A 22,296-nucleotide genomic window follows, 5' to 3' on the forward strand; every position below is an offset into this window, starting at 1 on the left:
TTGGAAAACAGAAAGTAAGGGTTTTAAAAAGATATAAAGAAGTGATGGATATAGAGAAGCATAGAAAGATCTATATGAACTGATGCGATGACATAAGCAGAGCCAAGAATGCAATATAAACAATAACTACAACAACATAAGTAGAAAAACACACCAAAAAAGCAAAAGGAAATGTAACAAAATTAATAAAGGTCAAAAGGACTCAAAGAGGAGATAAGAGAGAACAACACTAGCTTGCCCATTCCTGGAGGTGGAAGGTCCAACAGGCATTACTGCATGACTTTTTCACTGTTTTGAACAGTTGTACTGATTTTCCCTCTCTAAAAATACTATATGTTGGGAGAGAAAGAAAATGAATCATGGAAACATGAAAAAATATCAGCAAATAAATAAATAAAGTTTTTGAAATAAAAATAATATTTGTCATATGAGATGGCTCTCTGGGAAAGGGAGGGGGAAGCATAGTTGGCATATCTCTGGTGAGGTAAGAGACAGAAGATATCAGTAAAAATTTATTTTTAAAAAAGATTACTTAATAAACTTAAATTAAATGAGATATTTATAAAGTGCTTTATAAATCTCAAAGCACCATATAAATGCTACTACTATTAATATTGAGAAAAATAACAGATTCCTCAGAACCAGCCTAGTTTCCTCAAGAAGAGATTATGCTGGGGCAATTGGGTAGCTCAATAGATTGAGAACCAGACCTAGAAATGGGAGGTCCTAGGTTCAAATCTGACCTCAGACACTTCCTAGCTATGTGACCCTGGGCAACTCATATAACCCTCATCGCCTAGCCCTTATTGCTCTTCTGCCTTGGAACCAATACAGAGTATTGATTCTAAGGCAGAAGGTAAGGGTTTAAAAAAATAAAAAAGATCAGGTTATGCCAGACTAGCTTCATTTTCTATAATGGTTACTAGGCTAGTAGATTAGGGAAATGCTACAAGTATGGAATCATAGCATCATATAATATACCTAGGGGCAGGTAGGTGATGCATTGGATAAAATGCAGGACCTGGAGTCAAGAAGACTCATTTTCCTGAATTCAGATCTGGCCTCAAACATTTATTAGCTGTGTGTCCCTGGACAAGTCACTTAACCTTGCTTGCCTCAGATTCCTAATCTATAAAATAATCTGGAGAAGGAAAGGGTGAACCATTCCAGTATTTTTGCCAAGAAAACCCAAAATAGGGTCATGAAGAGTTGGACACAACTAAAAACAAATGAACAACAGAAAATATATTCCTAGCTAGCTTTTAGTAAAATATTTAATAAACTCATATCCTGTTCTCATGGAAAACATCAAGATGCCAGCTATATGAGAACAGAGTTTCCAAATTTGGTAAACTATGACAAGCGGCTGCACATCACCTGGGAAGAGTGTCTCTAGTGGGGGAGGAAAGAGAGGGGCTCCAGGGATCTGCAATGGGCTCATGAAATTTAAAACATCTGTTAATGAACTAGAGAAAGAAATCGTGACAGGCTAGAGCACAGAGCTCAATTTTATAAGAAGATGGTGAAAGGGAATAAATGTGAAGTCCGACACATGGGTCAAAGAAATCAATTACAGAAGTACAAGATTTAGGAGGTATAGATGGACAGTTAATTTTTGAAAGAGCCACTTGAGACAAAGGCGTAAGATGGTGGCAAAAAAAGTGAAATCTCATTAAGAGAGGCATAATGTCCAGGACTAGGCAGGTGATAATCCTGCTGATCTCTGTCCTAGTCAGAGTATATCTAGAATATTGTGTTCAGTCTCAGGACCACATTTTTAGAAAAAAGTTAACAAGACCAGAGTAATATATCAAGGGAGGACTGCCAGGGCAGTGAAGAGCCTAGAAATCATGGCATTTGAGGAGAAGTTGAAGGCTCCTGACTCTGTCACTTACTGGATGACCTTAAAGAAGTCACCTAACTTTTCTAGGCTTCAGTTTCCTCATCTATAAAATGAGAGGACTGAACTGGATACTTTCTAGTGTTAAAACTAAAAGGATACTGATAACAGAATGACTGGGGTCTAAACGGGGTTGTTATTTGGAAAGTACTTTATAAACCCAAGAAATTGGAGTTCTCCCTACAGAACTCTCCCAGCCTGAACCAGAAAAACAGTATCCACAAATGACTTACAACAATGTAGACAAGATGAACAACAAGGGAGGGGAAATAAAGCTGAAGGTTAAATAATATCATGACCGAGAAGCTTGGCCCTGGGGGAAATTTGTATGGAAAACTGTATACATTGTTAGATTCACTGGATATATTGGTTAGTTTTGCTGAACTGTTTCCTTTTCTCTTTTTTTGTGCTTTTAATTTTTTTAAACCCCTTACCTCGTTTCTTAGGACTGATACCAAGTATCTACTCTAAGACAGAAGGGCAATAAAAGCTGGGCAATGGGGGTTAAGTGACTTGCCTAGGGTCACACAGCTAGGAAGTGTCTGAGGTTGAATTCAGATCCTCCAGGTGTGACACTCTATTTACTGTGCTACCTAGCCACTCCTTCTTTATCCTTTTCTAAAATGGATGGCTCACTGGGTAGGGAAGGGAAGAGGAATACATTAAGAAATAAAGATGTCTGAAAACAAAAGATTTCATATATTTTGTATTTAAATTATCTCTACTTGCCCTTCAGAGGTGCTCTCTTCCAGGAAGTTCTTCCTAACTGCCCCAGTCAACGCTGAGTTCTTTCTCTGAACTCCCACTTCCCTGAGAATGTGAACCCCCAAACTAGTTCATGATTCTCTTTCCCGTTTTCTCTGTTTCTTGAGCGTGAGTGTCCTCCATCCCTTTTTCTCTGCTCCCCTAGTTAAACTAAAAGGTCAGGAAAGATTGAGTCCAGGGCTCCTCTTCCTCCCCTCATCTTCTCTCCTGTGTGGCCAGGCATGAGGCTAAGCACAGAAGAGGTCCTGGATAAAAAGAAAAAAGGCTGAAATGTGTACCTCCCGTGGAGTTTTGAGGTGCTGGGGGAAAGAGAGGGGTAGAAAGGGGAGGATGAGGAAAAGAGAAAGAAAGAGGAGGGAAGAGAAGGCTCCTGTTCAGCAGTCTGGGACCTTGACAGGTGAGACCTTAAAATAGCAGCCAAACCCATACATGGGGAGGTGCTCCCGGCCTGTAATGACCACCCTACCCCCTGCCCCGAGCCTAGGAGTAAGACTGAAAGCTGGGCACTAGGAGAAGAGAGGGAAGGTCTTGGGAAGGAAGCTAATGTAGCCCCTGCCTCCAAGAAGCCATGCATCTAGAAGGGGACGTAAGATTCTATCGTGAGAGACTCAAGGCTCCAGAAAAGACACAGAGTCTACTCTCAAGGGGTTCCTGGTCTGAGGGGAATTCCTAGCTCATACTCTAGAAGAGTCCCTGGTTTGAGGGAAGAGACAAGGCCTTGGCCTGGCCCAGACTCTTGAAGCCTTAATAATTATCATGATGATGAGAATAGTGATTATGAAGATGAAATAAATAATAACCAGAAACTAGGGATGCTTAGTCTGCTGAAGAAAGTACTTGGGGAAGCACGATTGCTGTCTTCAAGTATCTGAAGGGAAAAATAAGCATTTGTTAAGAGCCAACCATGGGCCAGGCACTGTCCTAAGCACACTACAAATTTCATTTCATTTGATCCTCACAACAACCCTGGGAGGTGAGTGCCATTATTGTTCTCATTTTATACTTGAGGAAACTGAAGCAGATAGAGGTTAAGGGACTTGCCCAGGGTCACCCAGCTAGGAAATATCTGAGACTGGAATTTGACCTCATGTTTTCCTGACTCCAGGCCCAGAACTCTATCCACTGTACTACCTAGCTAAGAAATACAAAGTCTCTTCCTGGGCCTATGGGAATCATGGCATTTTCCTGAGCTGGGGGGAGATATGGTCAGAGGTGAGCTGCTGGAAGGTGGCCCTAGACCCACATGCTAGAGGGATGGAGGGAAAAGACTAGAGGGAGAAAGGCAAGTTTGGAGCCTACAGTAATAGACTATAGTGGAGGGGATGAGGAAAGCTTCACCCTTGGCTCCAACAAGCCTACAGGGATGGAGTGAAGAAGACAGAGTCACAGGAAGAGATGAGAAGAGAGACCTCCAAAAGCCCAGACTGGAATGGAGAGAAGAGAGAAGATATAAGAGAAGAAAGGATTCCTCCAGAGGTCCAGGAGAGGATGAAGAAGAGAGGAGAGGAGAGGACAGGAGAAGAGAGAGGAGAAGAGAAGAAAGAAGAGAAGAGGAGGAGAGGAGGGCAGAGGAGTGAACAGAGCCATAAAAGAGGGAGAAAGGGGACCTCCAAAGATACAGGCTTAGAGGATTTGAAGGACAATGACAGTGATGACAGAGATGAAGACAGGAGGAGAAACAACCTGTTCTAGGAAGAGAGCGTGGCTTTACATGGCCTAGAAGAAGACAGGGCACAGAAATGAGAGGAATTAGGAGGAAGTATCACAGAGAATGAAAAGAAAGAATATAAAATATCTGAGCTGTAAAAGTCCTTAGACCACAGAGTCTTAGAGCTGGGAAGCCCTTAGAACAAAAAATAGAGAATTTCAGAGCTGGAAGGGCCCTTGGAATATGGAGCATTAGATCTGAAAGAACCCTTGGAAGATAGAACATTAGAGCTGGAAAGGACTTTAGAACGTAAAATGTCAGATCTGGAAAAGCCTACAGAACATCACAGAACATTAAAGGTAGAAGTCCCTAAGTGCGACTGCCTTCATTCTACTGAAAAATAAACTATGGCCCACACTGGAGAAGGAATTTCCCAATGAGTCAGCGAACAAATTGGGAACTGTTTTAGGCAGGTTGCGTCAGTACGAAATTCGGGACAGAAACCCACTCCCTCAGCTGCCAATATGGCATGGGTAATATCTTGGGCAGGGGGAAGTAAGGGGGGAGGAATTAGTCCTGAGCAAATCTCTGAGCCCCACACTTTGGGTTCATCCCTCAACAGGCTGCCACCTTTTACCTCAAATCCTAACTCCATCAAGTACTGGCATTAGGGGACTCCAGTGAAACCCTTCAGACTTTGGGCTCCCTGAAAGCAGGGCCCAAGTCTCCCTCATCCTGCCTAGAAACTCAAACACTGGGGATATTCTGAGCCTGGCTAGGCTCCAGGGGGGGAGGGGGAGATAGGATCTGTTCTGCCTCCCGCCACCTAGCTTCGTCAGCTGTCGGCCCCCGTGCCAGGCTGGCTCGGGCGCAGGGGGTTGATTCGATTTGGCAGCTTTGAGCTGAAGCATGTGGTGATGGGGGAGCTGGGAGAGAAAGTAAGCACCCGTCACTGCTCAGAAATAAACAGCCTCGGGGCTCTCAAGCTGGGGCTGGGCTCCCAGCTGTGCCCATCCTCAGAGCCAGGATCACTTTTTCCCCTCCCCTGGGCCCTATGTCTGAGGGGAAGATGATATTAGAGGCCGTGCATTTGTATGTGTCTGTGTATGGGAATGCCTCTGTGTTCTTGTGATGTTTCCCACGTCTGTTGGGTACAACGATGTACGACGATTCATCCACCTTCTGTATGAGTCTCCCTGAGGATGACTCTGATTGTGTCCTTCCTGTGGCCATCCCTGTCCCACACTCCCCCATCACCATCACCACCACCACCATCACATTACCCACACTGCACCGATTCCACCTTCATGAGGCTCCATCTCTTGCTCGTGAGTACTAGAAGTTTCTCTAGTTATGGAAGTCTCTTGGGTTCCCAAGCATGACTGTATTTCTGGCTATGACGCTCTACAAGGGAGTCATCCTAACTGGAGATAGAGCTGTGGGTGAGCTTGTTTCCAGGGGTTTCCCCTATATGGTTGTATGCCTACGGAGGGCTGAAGGAGTTTAGCTGAGTAGGGTTGTATGTCTGGGTGTCACTGTCTTGTGGAGATCTCCCTGAGTGTGGCTGTATCTTTGGGGGTAATTGAATCCGGAGGTCTGGGGATGGCTGTATCTTTGTGGGGGTGACTCAGGAGGTCTGGGGATGGCCGTATCTTTAGGGGTGATTGACTCTAGGGAGTCTTTCAGAGCATGGATGTATTTCTGGATTTGGTTAGCTCCACAACGATCTCTTAAGTGTTACCAGGTCTCCAAGCGTGCCTGGTTGCAGGGAGTGGTCTCCCTTTTATGTGATTCTTCCCAGAGGTCTCCCTAGAGATCCTGAGGCTCCTTGAATGTGCCCTGAGTCTCACTACCCCCAGCCCCTGCCCCATGGGGCCATGTATTTATGAGCCACTGCCTGTTCCTGTCCTCTGTGTGATGACCAATCTCAACTCAGCTATGTCCGGCTATTGAGGAAATGACGAGAACACAGAGACAAAGAGTCTGTCTCCCTCACCCTCAATGCCCGGGGCTTCCTCCCCATTCCTGGTCTCCTGCCTTGCCTCCTCCCAAGACATCTCCACCCAAAAGGCGGCAGCATCACTCCCTCAGGCAGAGGGCAGATGCCTTAATAATGCCACCACCAAAGCGCAGCGGGAACTCCGAAGATTCTAGCACCTGATGGAGCACATATCATTCTAGTGTGTGGAAGGCACACCTTATTCTGGAAGTAAAGTCCCACCACAAGCCCGCTTCAGTCTCCTTCTGCAACCTAATCTCCTCCTACTCCCCAGTAAGCTGGATCCAGATCCTCACTGCCACCCTCCCCCAAATTCACATACCACCCTCCTTCCTGGACTGGTCTCCAGTTCTTTGCACATACCCCAGCAGTAATGTGGTAGAGTACAAAAAGTACTAACTTTGGATTCAGAGAACCTGGGTTCAAATCCTGCCTCCAGTGCGTATTACCTACTTCAGTGATGGGCAAACTGCGGTCCATGGGTTAGATGCGGCCCCCTGAAATGTTCTATCCCGCCATGTGACATTATTCCTAATCTGACCAATACAATGAGTAGGATACAATACAATGAGTTGCCTTAGAAACAGACTGACAGATGAGCATTTCCTTTCCTTTGGCCCCCTCTTTAAAAAGTTTGCCCATCACTGACCTACTTGATTATGGGCAAGTCACGAAGTATTCCTCAACCTCAGTTTCCTTATTTGTAAAACAAGGTAGCTGGACCAGAGAGCCTCTTTAGTCTTAGCTTTCCATCTGTTCTGATCCTAGAAGGACCTCCCACTTCTCTCTCCCACTACAGATCTTCTCCATTCATTAAAAGAACAGCTCAAGGGCCACTTCCTCCAAGAAGTCCATCCAGATATCTCCTTAGTTTCTCCAGTAACTTTCCACAGTCTAACAAGTACAATCAGAGAGGCTCTCAGAGCTAGGAGGCAATGTAAAGGTCACTAGTCAAATCGAATTTGACAAATGGAGAAAACTGAAGTCTAGAAAGGGCAAAGGATTTCCCTAAATTTACAAAAACAAGTCAAAGACGGAGCTGGGTCTGGAACAGAGTTCCTGACTCCTGGTCCTGGAGTCTTTCTGCTATATTAGGTATATGAGATTTCCTAGTGAAAAAATGAATTCGTAAACCAATAGCCTCGGAGCTGGAAGAGGCCCTAGAGATCATTGAGTTCAATTTCCCCTTATTTTGCAGGTGAGGAAACTGAGGCTGGGAGAGCTTAAATGACTTACACAAGGTCACATCGCTAGTAAGTAGCAAGCAATCCATCCATAAACATTGATTAAGCACCCTAAGGTGTGCCAGGCACTGTGCCAAGTGTCAGGGATCAGAAGAGTCCTGTTCTCAAGGAGCTTACCATCTCTCTAATGGGGGGAGATAACATGTGTTTGAATATACACAAACAAGCTCCATGCAAGATCAATAGGAAATAATTAACAGAGGTTAGGAATCTCAGAGATTACTTCCCCTTTACGCTGTACAGTTCATGAATGTTCAGAGCTGATGGCTGGTGCAGTAGACAGAACGCAGGGCCTGGAGTCTGGAAGATATCTCCCCAAGTTCAAACCTGGTCTCAGACACTTACCAGATGAATGACCTTGGACAAGTCACTTTCTCACCTATAAAATGATCTGAAGAAGGAAATGATAAACCAGTCCAATATCTTTGCCAAAGAAACCCCAAATAGGTCATAAAGAGTTGGACACCACTAAAACTACTGAACAAAAGCATTGTTGTGAGGCACTGTACTGGGTCCTTCACAAATTGCCCGTTTGACCTTCATAACAACTTTGGGAGGTAAATGCTATCATCATCTCCATTTTACAGACGAGGAAACAGGAAGACAATGAATGGTTGTGACATGCTCAGAGTCACATAGCTTATAAATATCTGGGGCAGGATTTGAACTCAGGGCTTTCCAACTAGAGGTGCAGCCCTCTATCTCTTTGGATACAGGGACATTCTCTTAATTCAGACCCCTTATCACCTCTCCCTTTCACTACTGTATTAGACTCTTGGCTTACAGACGTGAACATCTTCCCAAGCTGCCTCCTAAGTCACAAGTCAAACAACCATGATGTTCTCCTGCTCAAAACCCTTCAATAGCTCCCTATGGTCTGGAATAAAATAAAAAGCCCTGAGCTCATCACTCATGAATTTCTGCTTTCTTTCTCCCACTTTCCTTTAAAGTCTTATTTCACTTTGCTTCCCTTCATGCTAGGAAACAGGACCATCTCTTGCTCCCTGATCTGATCCTATATTCTCCCAATCCCATGCATTCGTGGCTGTAATATGCCCAATTTTTTGACTTTTAAATTTGTTCTCTTCCTTCAAGACCTGGTATAGATGCCTCCTCCTCCATGAAGCCTCCCAGATCCCTGACTCCCAGATATAAATGATCTCTTCTTCCTCCTTCCTTCCTCTCAAATTAGTCCTCAAACTCAGATTTCCTAACTCTAAGCCCAAGGCTTAAAGAGACTGTGTCACCATCACCCCGTCAGCCAGCAAAGTTTCATAGACATAGTAAAGATTTAATAAATATTTGCTGAATTCAGATAGGAATTGCCTCTCTCCAGACCTTAGTTTTTCTACTTCTAAAATGGAAATAGCTTCTACCTGTTCTGCCTGTCTTCTGGGGGACTAGGGTAGGGGGAGGGAGGAGAAATTCAACAAATCTTTATTAAGCACTTACTGTGTGTATAGAGCATTCTGCTCAATTCTAAGGATTTTTTAATTTCCCATTTCTTTAAAAACTTATGATGCCAGGCCTAGAGTTGGGAGGTCCTGGGTTCAAATTTGGCTTCAAATACTTGCTAGCTGTGTGACCCTGGGCAAGTCACTTAACCTCAAGTTACCTCTCTTCTGCTTTGGAACTGATACTTAATATTGATTCTGAGAGAGAAGGTAAGGGTTTAAAAAAAATCACAGCCTCCTGCACACAAGGAGCTTATTGTCAGATAAGAAGGCTATGCACATACACACGTATATGTATAGTCATAGCCTATGTGTGTCACAGGGTTAGAATAACTTCCATTTTTCTGGTGCTTTGAGTTTAACAAAGTTATTTCTTTACAATCCTGTGAGGTGATTAATGAAAAGATTATTAACCCCCTTTTTAGAGAGAAAGAAACTAAGAATCAGAGGAAATGCAATGACTTACCCAGGGTCACAAAGCTGGTAAATGTCAGAATTACAGAACTCTGGACTCCAAAGTTGGAGCACCTCCCACTTTTCCACATTACCCACAAGAATCCTCAAAACTGAGGAGGGGGCCCTAGCCCTCGAGGAGCCTTGAGGGAAAGTGACTTGCTCAGGATGACACCTTGAATCAGGGACAGAAACAAGGAAGAGAGAAAGGAGGAGTTGGTTTGACCCTGTCTAGAGAAGCCAAGAGGGCCAGTCCATCGTCTGCCTATCCATCCTCAGCCTATACACACACACTCCCCAGTGGCCCATGGAGAACTTGGCACGCAGCCCTCCCATTCTTCAGCCCTGTTGATGGCCTTGTTTGGCTGTTGCCTCCTCTTCTTCGCCTGCACAAGCAGCCAGATGGGGGAGAGGAAGTTCTTGGGGTCAGTCTTGGGCCACTGTGTGTAAAGGGCTGTCTCCCTCCCTTTTGCAAGATGAGGGGTCCCCCGAGATCAGGGCTATAGAGCCCCTCTCAGTGCCAGTACTCTCTGAGAACAGAGATGGGGGCCTTATCGCCCCTATCAGACTGGGGATGTCCTCAGGAAAGAGGCTATCTCCCCAATCGATCCCAGGCCTTCCTAGAGTAGAGGCCAGGTGTGCTCCCCCAGATTAGGGCATGCTATGGCTTCTTCCTCCCCTTCAGGTTCCCAAGGACCGAAGCTGCATCTACTTCCTCAGACACCTCGCTTCCTAAGTACAAGGGGCCATCTGGGGGCTACCTAGACACAAGGATGTGGCTCCCCTTCAGATCCTAAGCCCCCCTGGGCCCCACTCCTCAGGAAAAGCTCCTCCCTGTCTCTCCCCACCCTGCCCCCCATCCCTGTGCCGTCTGGCATCTCTAACGATCTGTCTCCATTGCTGCTTGTTACTTTTTTTTCATAACTAAAAATTGACGTTAACAGAGCCCGTGGCTTCAGCTGCCTCTAGGCAGTCATGTTTAGAACCACAGGATATTAGAATCTTAGGGCACAAGAGCGGAATGGGGCTGAGCAGGCCATCAGCCAAACCCCTTTGTTTCAGAAAGGGAGAAACCGAGGCCCAGAGTGGGGAAAAGAGACTTGTCCACAGTCACATAGCAAATCAATAGCAGCAGAGACTGAGATCAGAACTCCAGACCAAGGATTTCATCCCCTAGAGCCTCTGCTCTGAAGATGGGTTTCTTTACAGGCTGGAACAGCAATAGAGGCATGGTGGAGAGGGGAGGGCAGAGATGAGACTTGTGGCATTGAAAACCTGGAAGCTGCCTTACAGACAGAGACAGATATGAGCCGATGGGCAGACAGAGACACAAAGAGACACAGCCACAAGACAGAAGGCAAAAGTCAATAGCCATGGACAGACAGATAGACAGACAGACAGGACAAAGGTAAAGAGACAGAGACAGAGAAACAGGAACAGGTGGACCAAAAGGCTGAGATAGAAATAAAGAGTCCAATGGACAGACAGAAGAATAACAGGAGGTAAGAAAACAGAAAAAGAAGAGAGCAAAGAAGGAGATAAGTAAAGTGAGAGACAGAAGAGACCAATGAATAGACTGGCAGAGAGAGAGAGATGGAAAGGGATGGGCAGAAAAGAACAGACAGACAGGGACAAGGGGATACAGACAGCCACAGAAATAGAGAAAGAAGTAGATAGAAAGAGAAATGCAGGGCAGAGGGGAGTAAATGGAGAGAGAGACAAGAAGAGAAGAAGATAGAGAGATAAAGAGAAGCAGTCCCAGAGACAGACGAAGAAACAGATACGAAGACAAGTGGATCCATAAAGAAAGAGAGACAAGGAAACAGAAAGGCAAAGGCAATCATTTCTTTAAAAGGGATCTGTGTAGAATTCAGTTAGGATCTAGGGAGAAGCTTGGAGCTCAAGCCAAGAGGCAGAGGAGGTAGGATGTGAGGCATCTAGGATGAGGGGGACCCTGGAAGATATCAGAGGCACTGACACTAGCTAAGAGAGAAAGCTGGCAGGACTGAAAGGGCCAGCACAGAGCAGGTCCCCAGCTGTGGCCAGGGAGCTGTTTCCTGCCCGTGAGTCCTGAGCCAGAGGGTCATTAATAATCCTTTCCACACCACAGGCGGCTGGGATCTGAGCCAGGGAGGCAATGTTGTACAAAAGGGAGCAACCAGGGCTGCCAGGCCTGAGACCTAGATTCAAATCCTGGGCCCACCTTGGCCTCACTGGGTTATATGTGCCTGGGGACAACTTTTTCCTTTCTCTGAACCTCCACATTATTGCTATGATTCAGTCGTTTCAGCCATGTCTTACTCTTCATGACCCCATTTAGGGTTCTGTTGCCAAAGATACTAGAATGGTTTGTCGTTTTCTTTTCCAGCTCATTTACAGATGAAGAAACTGAGGCAAAAAGGGTTAAGTGACTTTCCCAGGGTCACACAGCTAGTAAGTGTCTAGAGGCCCAATTTGAACTCTAGAAGAAGAGTTTTCCTGACTGTAGGTCTAGCACTCTGTCCACTATACCACTTAGCTGCCCACGACCTCCACATTACCATCCCTTGTCCAGGCACCCTACAAGCCAAAAAGTAGAATTTCAGGAAAGGATAAGAAAGCCTTTTGGACAGTAGTCCTATATAGAGCCATGGCCCCAGGGCCAAGGCAGTGAGCACTTATTAATCCTTTACTGTATGAATCAAATCGCATTCTCTCAGGGAGGTACTCCTCAGCCATCTGTTTGGGTGCAGGTACATGCTTCGGTACACTGGCCCTTAGCTTCTGTCCCTTCTACCTTCCTCTAGCTCAGGGGTCGACAACGTATGGCTCTCAAGCCATATCTGGCTCTTTTGAGGGCCAGATATGGCTCTTTCTGCAGGAGCCATAAAGTTAATTTTTTTTTTCAGGCACTGTTACAGGAGCGGCACTGTGAGCACTGTACGGCTCTCACGAAATTACGTTTTAAAAAATGTGGCGTTTATGGATCTCATGGCCAAAAAGGTTGCCAACCCCTGCTCTAGCTCCTCTCCTCCTTCAGGAGCTCAGACAACATTCCCTGACTTCAGGAAGCCTTCCTAGGTTGCCCTCCCTTCCCTACCCCAACACACATCCATACACTTGACTCCAATCATTCCTCTCTAAACATTTTAGGACTCCATAACAAGTGGCCTTTCTGGTTTGGGGTTCCTAGAATTCTGACTTGCCTTTCCAATGACCAGACTTGAAGCTCAAGGAGGATAAAGCCCTTCTTTCATATTACCTCATGAGGCAGCCAAGCCTAAGGATGAATCCACAGGAACAGGCATAGAGGAAAGGAAAGAATAAGCATTTACATAGCACCTACTATGTGCCAGATACTAAGTACTTTACAAATATTAATTATTTCATTTGATCCTCCCAACAATTCTGGAAGGTAGGTGCTATTATTACCCCCATTTTACAGTTGAGGCAAAAAGAAGTTAAGTGACTTGAAACTAGTAAGTATCTAAAGTTGGATTTGAACTCAGGTCTTTCTGACTCCAGACCAGCAAATTATCCACTGAGCCACCAGCTGCCTCTACAGGTTCTAGACCTGTAATTTCATTAGTATTGGCAACCCTCAGGCAAGAGTATACCATGCACCAATGTAGGTCAACATATTCTCAATGTAGTTTTAGAGAGCTATCAGAGCACCGAAAGATTCTAGGACTTGTCCAGGGTCATAAAGCTTATATGTGTAAGGGACAGGACTTGAACTCAGGTCTTCCTGGCTTCAGGACTAGCTCTCTATCCACTATACCATATTGCCTCTAGGAACTGAGGAAAGGGCTCAGTAAATTATTATCAACTTTACTTAATATCCTGCCTTTAATGACAAGGCACTTAATTGCCTCTCAACCTGTTAAGGAAGTTTTAGGCCAGACAGACAGCAGGCTTATTTAGAGAGAGCTCAGGGAGATGAGAAAGTGGGGAACAATGGGAGGAGGGAGGAGAATGGCAAGAGAGAAATGGAAAAAGGAGAGGACAGAGAGAAGGAGATGAAAGGGGAGGAAAGGAAGAAGGCAGATGGGAAAAGACATGGAAACAAGAAAAGAGCAGGACAGAAGGAAGGTGGAAAGATGGGAGAAAAGAAGCTTTAAACAAAGGGAAAGAGCCTTACCCAGAGAGGCAGAGAGATGCCTGGCACACAGCAGGCACTTAATAAATGCTTACTGGTGTGACCTGAGGAAGAGGACAGAAGAGAGCCAACAGAAACAGAAATGGACAGATCAAAAATGACTATTCTGCTTAGCCTGATACACTGCATTATTCTGGGGTGATGCTGAGCAAGAAAAGGGAAGGAGACAAAGGGCAACATCTTAACTCCCCCTAACGCAAATCTCCATTACAGGATAATTTTCTCCTCCTGCTCTCTTCCTTTCTTTTCCTCTCTTCTCTCTCTGTTCTTCTTCTTCCCCCATCCCCAGAAGTGGAGGGCTTTTCCTATGTCTGTGTCCTTTCCTTTGCTCCTCTCATTTCTTCCTCTCCTCTTTCCCCTCTCCCCTCTCCCCCATCTGCTCCTTCCCCTTCATCCCTTCATATTTTCCCTTTCCCCATATTCTCTCTTTCCCTCTTCCTTCCCCACTCCTCCTCTCCTCAACTCCTCCTGCCACCAGACCCCCCATTCAATAAACTCCAGTGGCTTCATATCACCTCCAGAATCAAATAGAAAATCTTCTCTTTGATGTTCAAAGTCCTTCATACCCTTGACTCCTTCTATCTTCCAAGCTTATTACACCTTACTCTCTCTCCCCACTTCCCTGCCCCTCTGAGACATTGACAATTGCCTCCTTGCCATTCTTCTAACAAGACACTCCATCTTCTGACTCCCGGCATTTTAACTGGCTGTCCTTCATGCCCGGAATTTGGTCCTTCATCAATCTCCTGGCTTTCCTGCTTACTTCAAATATCAGCTTAAATCACACTTTCTACAAGAAGTCTTTTCCAGTCCTCCCTAACCTTAGTGCCTTCCCTCTACAATTATTCCCAATTTATCCTGTATATATATTATTTGCACATAGCTCTTTATATGTTATTTCCCTCATCATAAATGTGAGGTCCTTAAGAATAGGGATTGTTGGGGCAGCTAGGTGGCTCAGTAGCTCAGGGGATAGAGAGCCAGGCCTGGAGACAGGAGGTCCTAGATTTGAATCTGGCCTCAGACACCTCCTAGCTGTGTGACCCTAGGCAAGTCATTTAATCCCCATTGTCTAGCCCTTACCACTCTTCTGCCTTGGAACCAATATACAATATTGATTCTAAGACAGAAGGTAAGGAAGGGATTTTTTAAAAAAGAAAAGGGATTTTTGTCTTTATTTATAACACCAGGGCTTAGCACAGTGCCTGGAACATAATAGTTAATCAAAAATGCTTTGTAGGTTTACTGATTCCCTCTCATCCCGTCCTTCCCTTCCCCCCCCCAACCTTTTCTGGGCTCCCACTTCTCCCTCCTCCTTCCTTTTTCTTCTGGATTCTCACCTCCCCCTTTTCCCAATTTTCCATCTCCTCTCCTACTTGTCCCTTCTGTCACTCCTTTCTTCATACACTCTTCCCTTTCCATTTCCTTCCTTTACATGTTCCTCCACCTCCTCCTTTTCTCCCTCCTTTTCCTTTCCTTCTTCCTCCTTCATTTTTCTCCTCCATTTCCTCCACCTTCTCCAATCTTACTTCTCCCATTCGATCAATCCCTCCATGGTCTTTACACTGCTGTCACCACCACCCTCCTCTGTCCCTTGCTAGCATCTCAGATCTGAAAAGGGGAAAACAACAGCGCTCTCTTCTCAAAGCTGAAGGAAACTGGATCCTCCTTCCTCCCAGCCCTACCCCCCAGTTCTCTCTGGAGAGTTCCCAAAGGGGAAAGGAAAGAAGTATGAGAGAAGGGAGAGACAGAGAAAAGGATAAAGCTAGAAAAAATAAAGTCATTTAGAAGTGCAGAAAAAGAGATTAAGAAAAGGGTGCTGTGGAAAGATCATTGGTTTGGACCAAGGAAGACCTGGTTTCCAATCCACACTCTGCCACAAACTTCCAGTATGACCTTCTCTGAACATCAGTTTCCTCATTTGAAAAAGGGGATAATCTCTGAATTTTCTATCTGAGGAAAGTGTTTGGTGAGCAGTCTAGAAATGGGAGCTCTTGACTAGAGATGATACATCCTTCACCCCTCTCAGGTCTGGGAAGTGAGGACAGACATCTCCAAAGATGAGACTCATGGACTGGGAAAGAACAGGCCCTAGGGTTTAGGAAATAGTTTTTCCCTAACTCCTAGGCTCTGCCTTGGCATAGACCTCAGGTAGGGGCTCTGAAGCCACAGACCAAAGAGGGATAACAGCTCAAATAAGGTCACAGCATGTGATGAATGAAGTTTTCTCCCCTCAGAGTCCTAGAAGGAGAACTTCTCCCTCCCCCATGTCATCTTTCATTTCTCCTTGCCCTCTTACTCTTTCATACATACTACTCCCACATGCATACTTATGTCAACACACGCCTCACACAAATGGCATAAGCTACCGATCTACCCCACTCACCCCCCCCCCCAGAGCCAGAAGCATCCATTGGACCTCTAATTCCCAACATACTCACTTCGGGGACAGAGTGTCCAACTAATAACATAAACACAAAACATGTAACCAATTGCATATATAGGCATATGAGCACAAATATCTTCAACATGTGAGGAATACATCCACAATACAAAGTACTCGGAGGGATACACAGGACTCCCCCCCCAAATCCTCCTTCCCAACAACATATAAAATTAATAGCACAAACACAAAACACACACCTATATATAGTTATATATCCAGACTCACAAACTGAACTACACCACCACCAAAACCTAACCCTAACTGCCACCACCTCATTTTCTCTCTCCTTCTCTCTGTCTGTGTACGTGCCTCTGTCTCTCTTTCTCTGACTCTTGCTCTTTCTGTCTCTGTGTGTGTCTTTGTTTCTATCTTTCTCCTTTTTTGTGTGTCAACCTCTCTGTCTCTTTCTCTCTGACTCTCTTGCTGTCTCTGTCTTTCCTGTCTCTTTCTCTGTCTTTATCTCTTTGTATGTCTGTCTGTCTCTCCCACAAACCCTTACCAGACTTTAAATCCCCCACAGTGGACATTCTTTCTCTCTCTCTCTCTCTCTCTCTCTCTCTCTCTCTCTCTCTCTCTCTCTCACACACACACACACACACACACACACACAAGCACACAAGCTATGTTCCCTCCAGGACATTCACTGATTATAGGACCATGAATTTAAAGCTGGAAAGAGCCTTAAAGGACATAGAGTCCAGCCCCTATATTTTATAAATGGGGATACTGAGGTACAAAAAGGAAATTTTCCCAGAATCACATAACTAGTAAGGGTTTATGGGCAGGCTCTGAACCAAGATTCTCCAAGTCCAGTAACCTTTCTACCATACCCATTCTGCCTCTCGAATCTATGCCCAGATATACCCCAAACCTTACTTATCCCTAAAGGAAACTGCACGGGGACAAAAAAAAACAAAACACAGTATACACCAAAGAACACACACAAAGACACACCCAATATGAGACCAATATGCCACAGGTCCTGGTGGGATACCCACCTCCCCAATACTGGAGGGGTTCCACCCCATATCTACCCAACAGAATACAAATACAACTGAAGATTTGTACATATCCGTCCATACACAACACAAAGTATAAAAACAAAGACACAGCAACCACCACCACTCAATACCCCAACCTCCCACAACAGCCCATATTCACATCTGGAGACACTCCTTCAGGTGAAGGGACCAGTTTCCAAAGGTATTATCCATCATCTCCAGGACTGAATGGAAATGAACCCTCCCCATTCCCAACCCTTACTCGGGTCAGTCTGATTCTCCCCAATAGCCCCTCAGTAAAGAAAGGATTGGGGCAAGGATCAAACAGAGCCATGGCCACTAGGAGAGAGATGGAAAGAAGCTGGAGTGGAGGGGGCAGGGAAATGGGAAGATGCAAGCAAGGGGAGAGAGAGAGAGAGAGAGACAGAGAGACAGAGAGACAGAGAGAGAGACAGAGACAGAGACACAGTGAGAGAGGGAGGGATAGACACAGACACAGAGAGAGAGAGGGAGGGAGGGAGAGAGAGAAAGAGAGGGGGGGAAGGAAAGGAAGGAGGGAGAGAACAGATGGAGGAAAGACTTGGAAGGAAAGAAGAGAGGCAAAAAGAGAAAAGGGAAAGATAGGGAACGAGACTAGTTTAAAGCAAAAAGGCAAGACGCATTGAGATCCAAGGATTATGGAGCTTTGGATCAAGAATAAGAGATTTGGAGATGGAGAGGAAGTAAGGACTTCAGGATAGGAAGAGTAGAAGCACTAGCATAAGCCGGTGATCGGGGGTTTTAAGATCGTAGATTATGGTGCTTTGGGATCTGGATTTTAGAGGCTCTAGGACAGGGTTAGGCGCTTTGGAATGAAGAGATTGGGCACTTTAGGGTCAGGGGTTTAGGCACTTAGAAATCTGGCTTTGGGCGCTTTGGGACAGGGAGCTATGGTGCTTGGAAAGATTCAGCGCTTAGAAGCTTGGGTCTCGGGTCCTGCAGAGTCCAGGAGTGCCTCCCCCACCCACTACGGCCGTGCACCCCCACCCCGGCCCGCGCCTTCCTTACCTGCAGGGTGTCGGCGCAAGGCTGCTGCCGCTGCTGCTGCGGTGGTGGCGGCTCCTCGTCCGGCTTCAGGAAGACCTGCTGGCCCCGCCTGAGGAATTGGACAACGGCGATGAGGATGTGCTGCAGCACTAGGACCATGCTTGCAACCGCCCACCTGCCCGCGAGCCAGCCTGGCCAGCGCTCCGCTCCCTCCGCTGGCCAAGCTCTCCCCGGCCCACCAGCTGCGCTCCTCCCTCTGGGTCCGCCCCGGACTCCGCCTTCCCAAGGCTGGCCCCGCCCGTCCCCGCCTCCCCAAACCCTCCCTCCCCCACCTCCGGGTGCTAGGCGGCTGTCTTGTTCGCACCCACACGGGGAAAGTGCATCCCCCTCCCGAGTGGTTTCTGGTCCCCCATTCCAGATGCTCTCGCGCTCTCTGGCAGGATTCTGTACCCCCTCTGCTGCCTCAGCCGGGCCCGCGCCCTCCCGGGAGAGTTCCATTTCACCCCTGCCTCCCTCACCCCACCACGTCTCCCCTAGTTTCGCGCAGCGCAGCGTTCCGAACGTGGCCCGAGACTACGGGTGCGGTCCGAGGGCCGGATAGGCCCGGGACAGGCCGCGTGCAGCCTTACAGTAGCCACACCAGTCTGGGGACGGATGGTGGAAATCTGAGCCACCTGCCCCCTGGCCGGAGTCCACCCCAGCTCTAGTCCTCGGGCCAAGCCCTGAGCAGTAGGGAAGGAAAAGCTCAAGTGAAATAATGCAATACCATTAAGCACCTAGTGTGCGTGCGCAGGGGCTCTCAGGGTTCTGTGCTGAAGCAGATACAAAGTTTAGATAAGAAGTCCCCCAGCCCCAGCCCTGTTCTGGTGCCACTCACAGAGGCCGGCTAAAAAAGGAGCTGTCTATACCTGTCAGGGCCTTGCCCTTTGGGACACTGGAAAGCAGGCCCAAGGAGGTCTAGTAAGTTACCCAAGGTCATACATCATGAGAGTCCAACCCATGGAATCCACAGACACAGGAACTCCTGGCTTTTCACCCTCTCTGTGCCAACACTGGGAAAGAGGTAGGATCAGGATTCTGCTAGAGCTACCTAGAACCCAGCCAATAAATTATTAAATTTTCAGTATAAGCAAAATCAGCAAAGGCCTAAAACCAAGCTTGATTTATGGTTTTGGTGATTGTCTAGACTTAAAAAGTATTGGAGAAAATGTTGATAATGTTGATAAACTTAAAAGTGTGCCAAGCAACTTCCCCCTGGAGAACAGGTTGTTGAGTATTTACCAGCCACCCTTGGTGGGAACCTAAGAATTAAACTTTGGCTCCAAGAGTCTTAGCCATGCTCAAGTCCAAAGCCCTCTTTGTACAGAGGGGAAAACTTGGGCTCAAGGTGGGGAAGGAACCTGTTCATTGCCACAGAGAGGAGCTTTAGGTAAATATGAACTAAAACTATGGGAACCTGAGTTCTTTTCTCTTACCTTTTAATATGGAAGGAAGGGCATTGGTTAGAGGAGACAAGTGAGAGGCACAGGTTCTAAGACGCAAAGAAGTTAAGGCATTTAGGACAGAGAGAGAGAGAGAGAGAGAGAGAGAGAGAGAGAGAGAGAGAGAGAGAGAGACAGAGAGAGAGAGAGAGAGACAGAGAGAGAGAGAGAGAGAGAGAGAGAGAGAGAGAGAGAGAGAGAGAGAGTGTTTACAAATCAACCAGTAATAGAAGCTGAGGGTTTACTCTGAGTTTCATCTCCCATAATTCGCCTCTGCCCCCTGCTGTCTCTGTCGAATCACACATCCAGGTTGCATTTGTGGCCAGGGAGGAGAAAAAACACTTGGAAGGGCCCCAAGTCTGCCCCAACCCTCAGGGGTCGTTAGGTCCAGATGCCTCTACTCCATCTCTGAAGGAAGAATTCCTGGATCATGTCTCTCCCAATGTGTCCCAAGACTTGATGCAGTGAAAGTTTGGGGCCACCAAGCCCTTGCCTCTAGGCAGAAGCTCATCAGGCTCCCAGCACAGGTAGATGAACCAACAGGCTTTCATCTGACATCAGCCCTTCCAGCAAGGTTACTTAACCCAGTTTTTTATGGATTCAGGGCTCCACTCAACCCTCATATCGATATCATAGTGTTCTTTCCCCTAACTTGCTCTTCTCACAGAGAGCAATTGTTAAATGTTTGGTATATTGCTTTGTATCTTGACTCTCTTTCTAGATGTTTTGAGGGTAGCACTCATTTTAAACATAAATCCCATAGGTCTTAGTATGTGTCACATATTTCATGAGCATTTCATTAATTCACTAGAATGATTAACAAAATAAGGAGGCCAAATCTGCTAAGATCTACCCAGGACAAATGTAAAGTCTTAACATTTGCATGTAAAAAAAAATCGCCTTTGCAAGTACAGTACTTTTCTATGAAAAAGATATGGAGGTCTTAGTGGACCAGTCATTCAGGATGATTCCACAATCCGAAAAACAAATGCAATCTTAACACAAGTATTCAATGTCAAGAATGAATACAATAAAATTTGGTAGCTCTGCTATCCTCTGCACTAACCTACTACATCTGGAGTATTGTGTCCAAATCAGGGAAAGTACTAGCTGGGAAAATGAATTTCTATTATACTTATTATGTGCCAGATACTGTGCTAAGCACTTTATAAATATTAATCTCCTTTTATCTTCACAATATCCTTCAAGTTAAGTGCTGTCATCCCCATTTTAACAAATGGGTAAAATGAGGCAAAGAGTGCTTTTGTTGTTGTTGTTTTAATGTCTTGCTCAAGGTCACATAATTAGCAAAGATCTGGAGGCTGGATATGAACTCTGGTCTTCCTGACTTAAGGTCCAGGGCTCTATCCTCTGTGCCATCTAGCTGCCTCAGCTGGAGGCTGTCTTAGAGATGTTTAATCTGCAGAAAACAAGGAGGGGAAGAGAAGTAGAGTGATCAATAGCCCTATGAATTTAAAGGGATGACACACAGAGGAGGGATTAGACTAGTTCTGCATGGCCCCAGAGTGCAGAATTAGGAGCCATGAATAGGGTGAAAGATGGAGAGGCAAATTTAGATTCAATACAAGTGAAAGCTTCCCCTCAATCAGAGCTGGCTCAATGGAGACTGAACTGCCTCAGGGGGCAGTGAGTGAGTCTTGACTAGAGGTCTTTAAGCACAGTAGGAAGAGTGCTTGTTGGGAATAGTGTTCAAGAACAGGCTCAAGTTCAGATCCTTTCCAGCTCTGAGCTCTTGCAACTAATCCTCCTACCCTCCCATCCCCTTGCTCTATGTGCTCAAGAATATGCCCTAGTTTCCTGCTCTGCTGCTTTGGTACTTCAGAAATTGAATTCTGTCTTATTCCTTCCCCCAAATCCTTCCAGGGATAAGAGTCCTTCTGTGATCTCTAGACCCTTCTACACGCTACCAGACCTTCCTGAGTGTCTACCTTTCAGGATCCCACCCGAACTAGAAGCAGCATGAAGAACACTGCAGTAACAATAATGGAGCCAGGAGAGCTGAATTTGAATTCTGTCTCAGATACTTACTAATTCTGTAACCATTAGCAAGGCACTTCACTCCCCCAGAGCCTCAATGTCCTCATCTATAAAATGGGAATAATAATACTTGTACTACTTGTTTCATAGGGCCATTGAGAGGACAGCATTCAAAAAACTTTAAAAGGCTATAGAAATGCGAGTTTTTATCAACTATTTAATGTGAGTCATGGTAAGTAGCACCTTACACTCTCTAGATCTCAGTTTCCTTTTTTTGTAAAGTGGGGATAAAAAATACTTACATCTACCTTGGAGTACACTGTGTTCCATTACCCTGCCAGGACTTCCACCATCTGCCAACAGAATCCATTAATTCCATGCTTCCACCCACCTGTCAAGACATCCCCACAATGCCCTTGTTTGCTCTGCTGTTATTCTCTTGGTCATGCCCATCAGCAAGGACTTCAGATAACCCAGCTGTTCTGCTCCATCTCCTTCTAGAACACAGTCTCTCATCCCCACAACTAAAACCTACCTGATGCCAACTGCTTACCTGCCAGGACCTCAGACTGGTATGCATCCACTAGCTGGAATAGTCTCTACTTCTCTTTCCCAAACCCAGTCCCAAGCACCTCTAATGCTGCTCATAGCACTTAGGACAGCAGGAAGAGCTGGAAGGGATCTTAGACATCATCTAAGCAAATCCTCTCACTCTAAAAACATTCACTCTAGAGTAAGAAAAG

General features: G+C 45.9%; 1 protein-coding gene across 1 annotated transcript in view; it reads right to left on the reverse strand.

The window, feature by feature from the left end:
- The window catches only part of PDE2A (phosphodiesterase 2A), a 192,113-nt gene that overhangs the window by 111,977 nt on the left and 57,840 nt on the right, over positions 1–22,296 (reverse strand). The window contains exon 2 of the mRNA XM_044668911.1: positions 18,096–18,183. Within this exon, the coding sequence (XP_044524846.1) occupies positions 18,096–18,183 (88 nt within the window). The remainder of the gene's footprint in view (positions 1–18,095; positions 18,184–22,296) is intronic.

The sequence above is a fragment of the Gracilinanus agilis genome, chromosome 3 (assembly GCF_016433145.1).
Source record: "Gracilinanus agilis isolate LMUSP501 chromosome 3, AgileGrace, whole genome shotgun sequence".
Classification (NCBI taxonomy): domain Eukaryota; kingdom Metazoa; phylum Chordata; class Mammalia; order Didelphimorphia; family Didelphidae; genus Gracilinanus; species Gracilinanus agilis.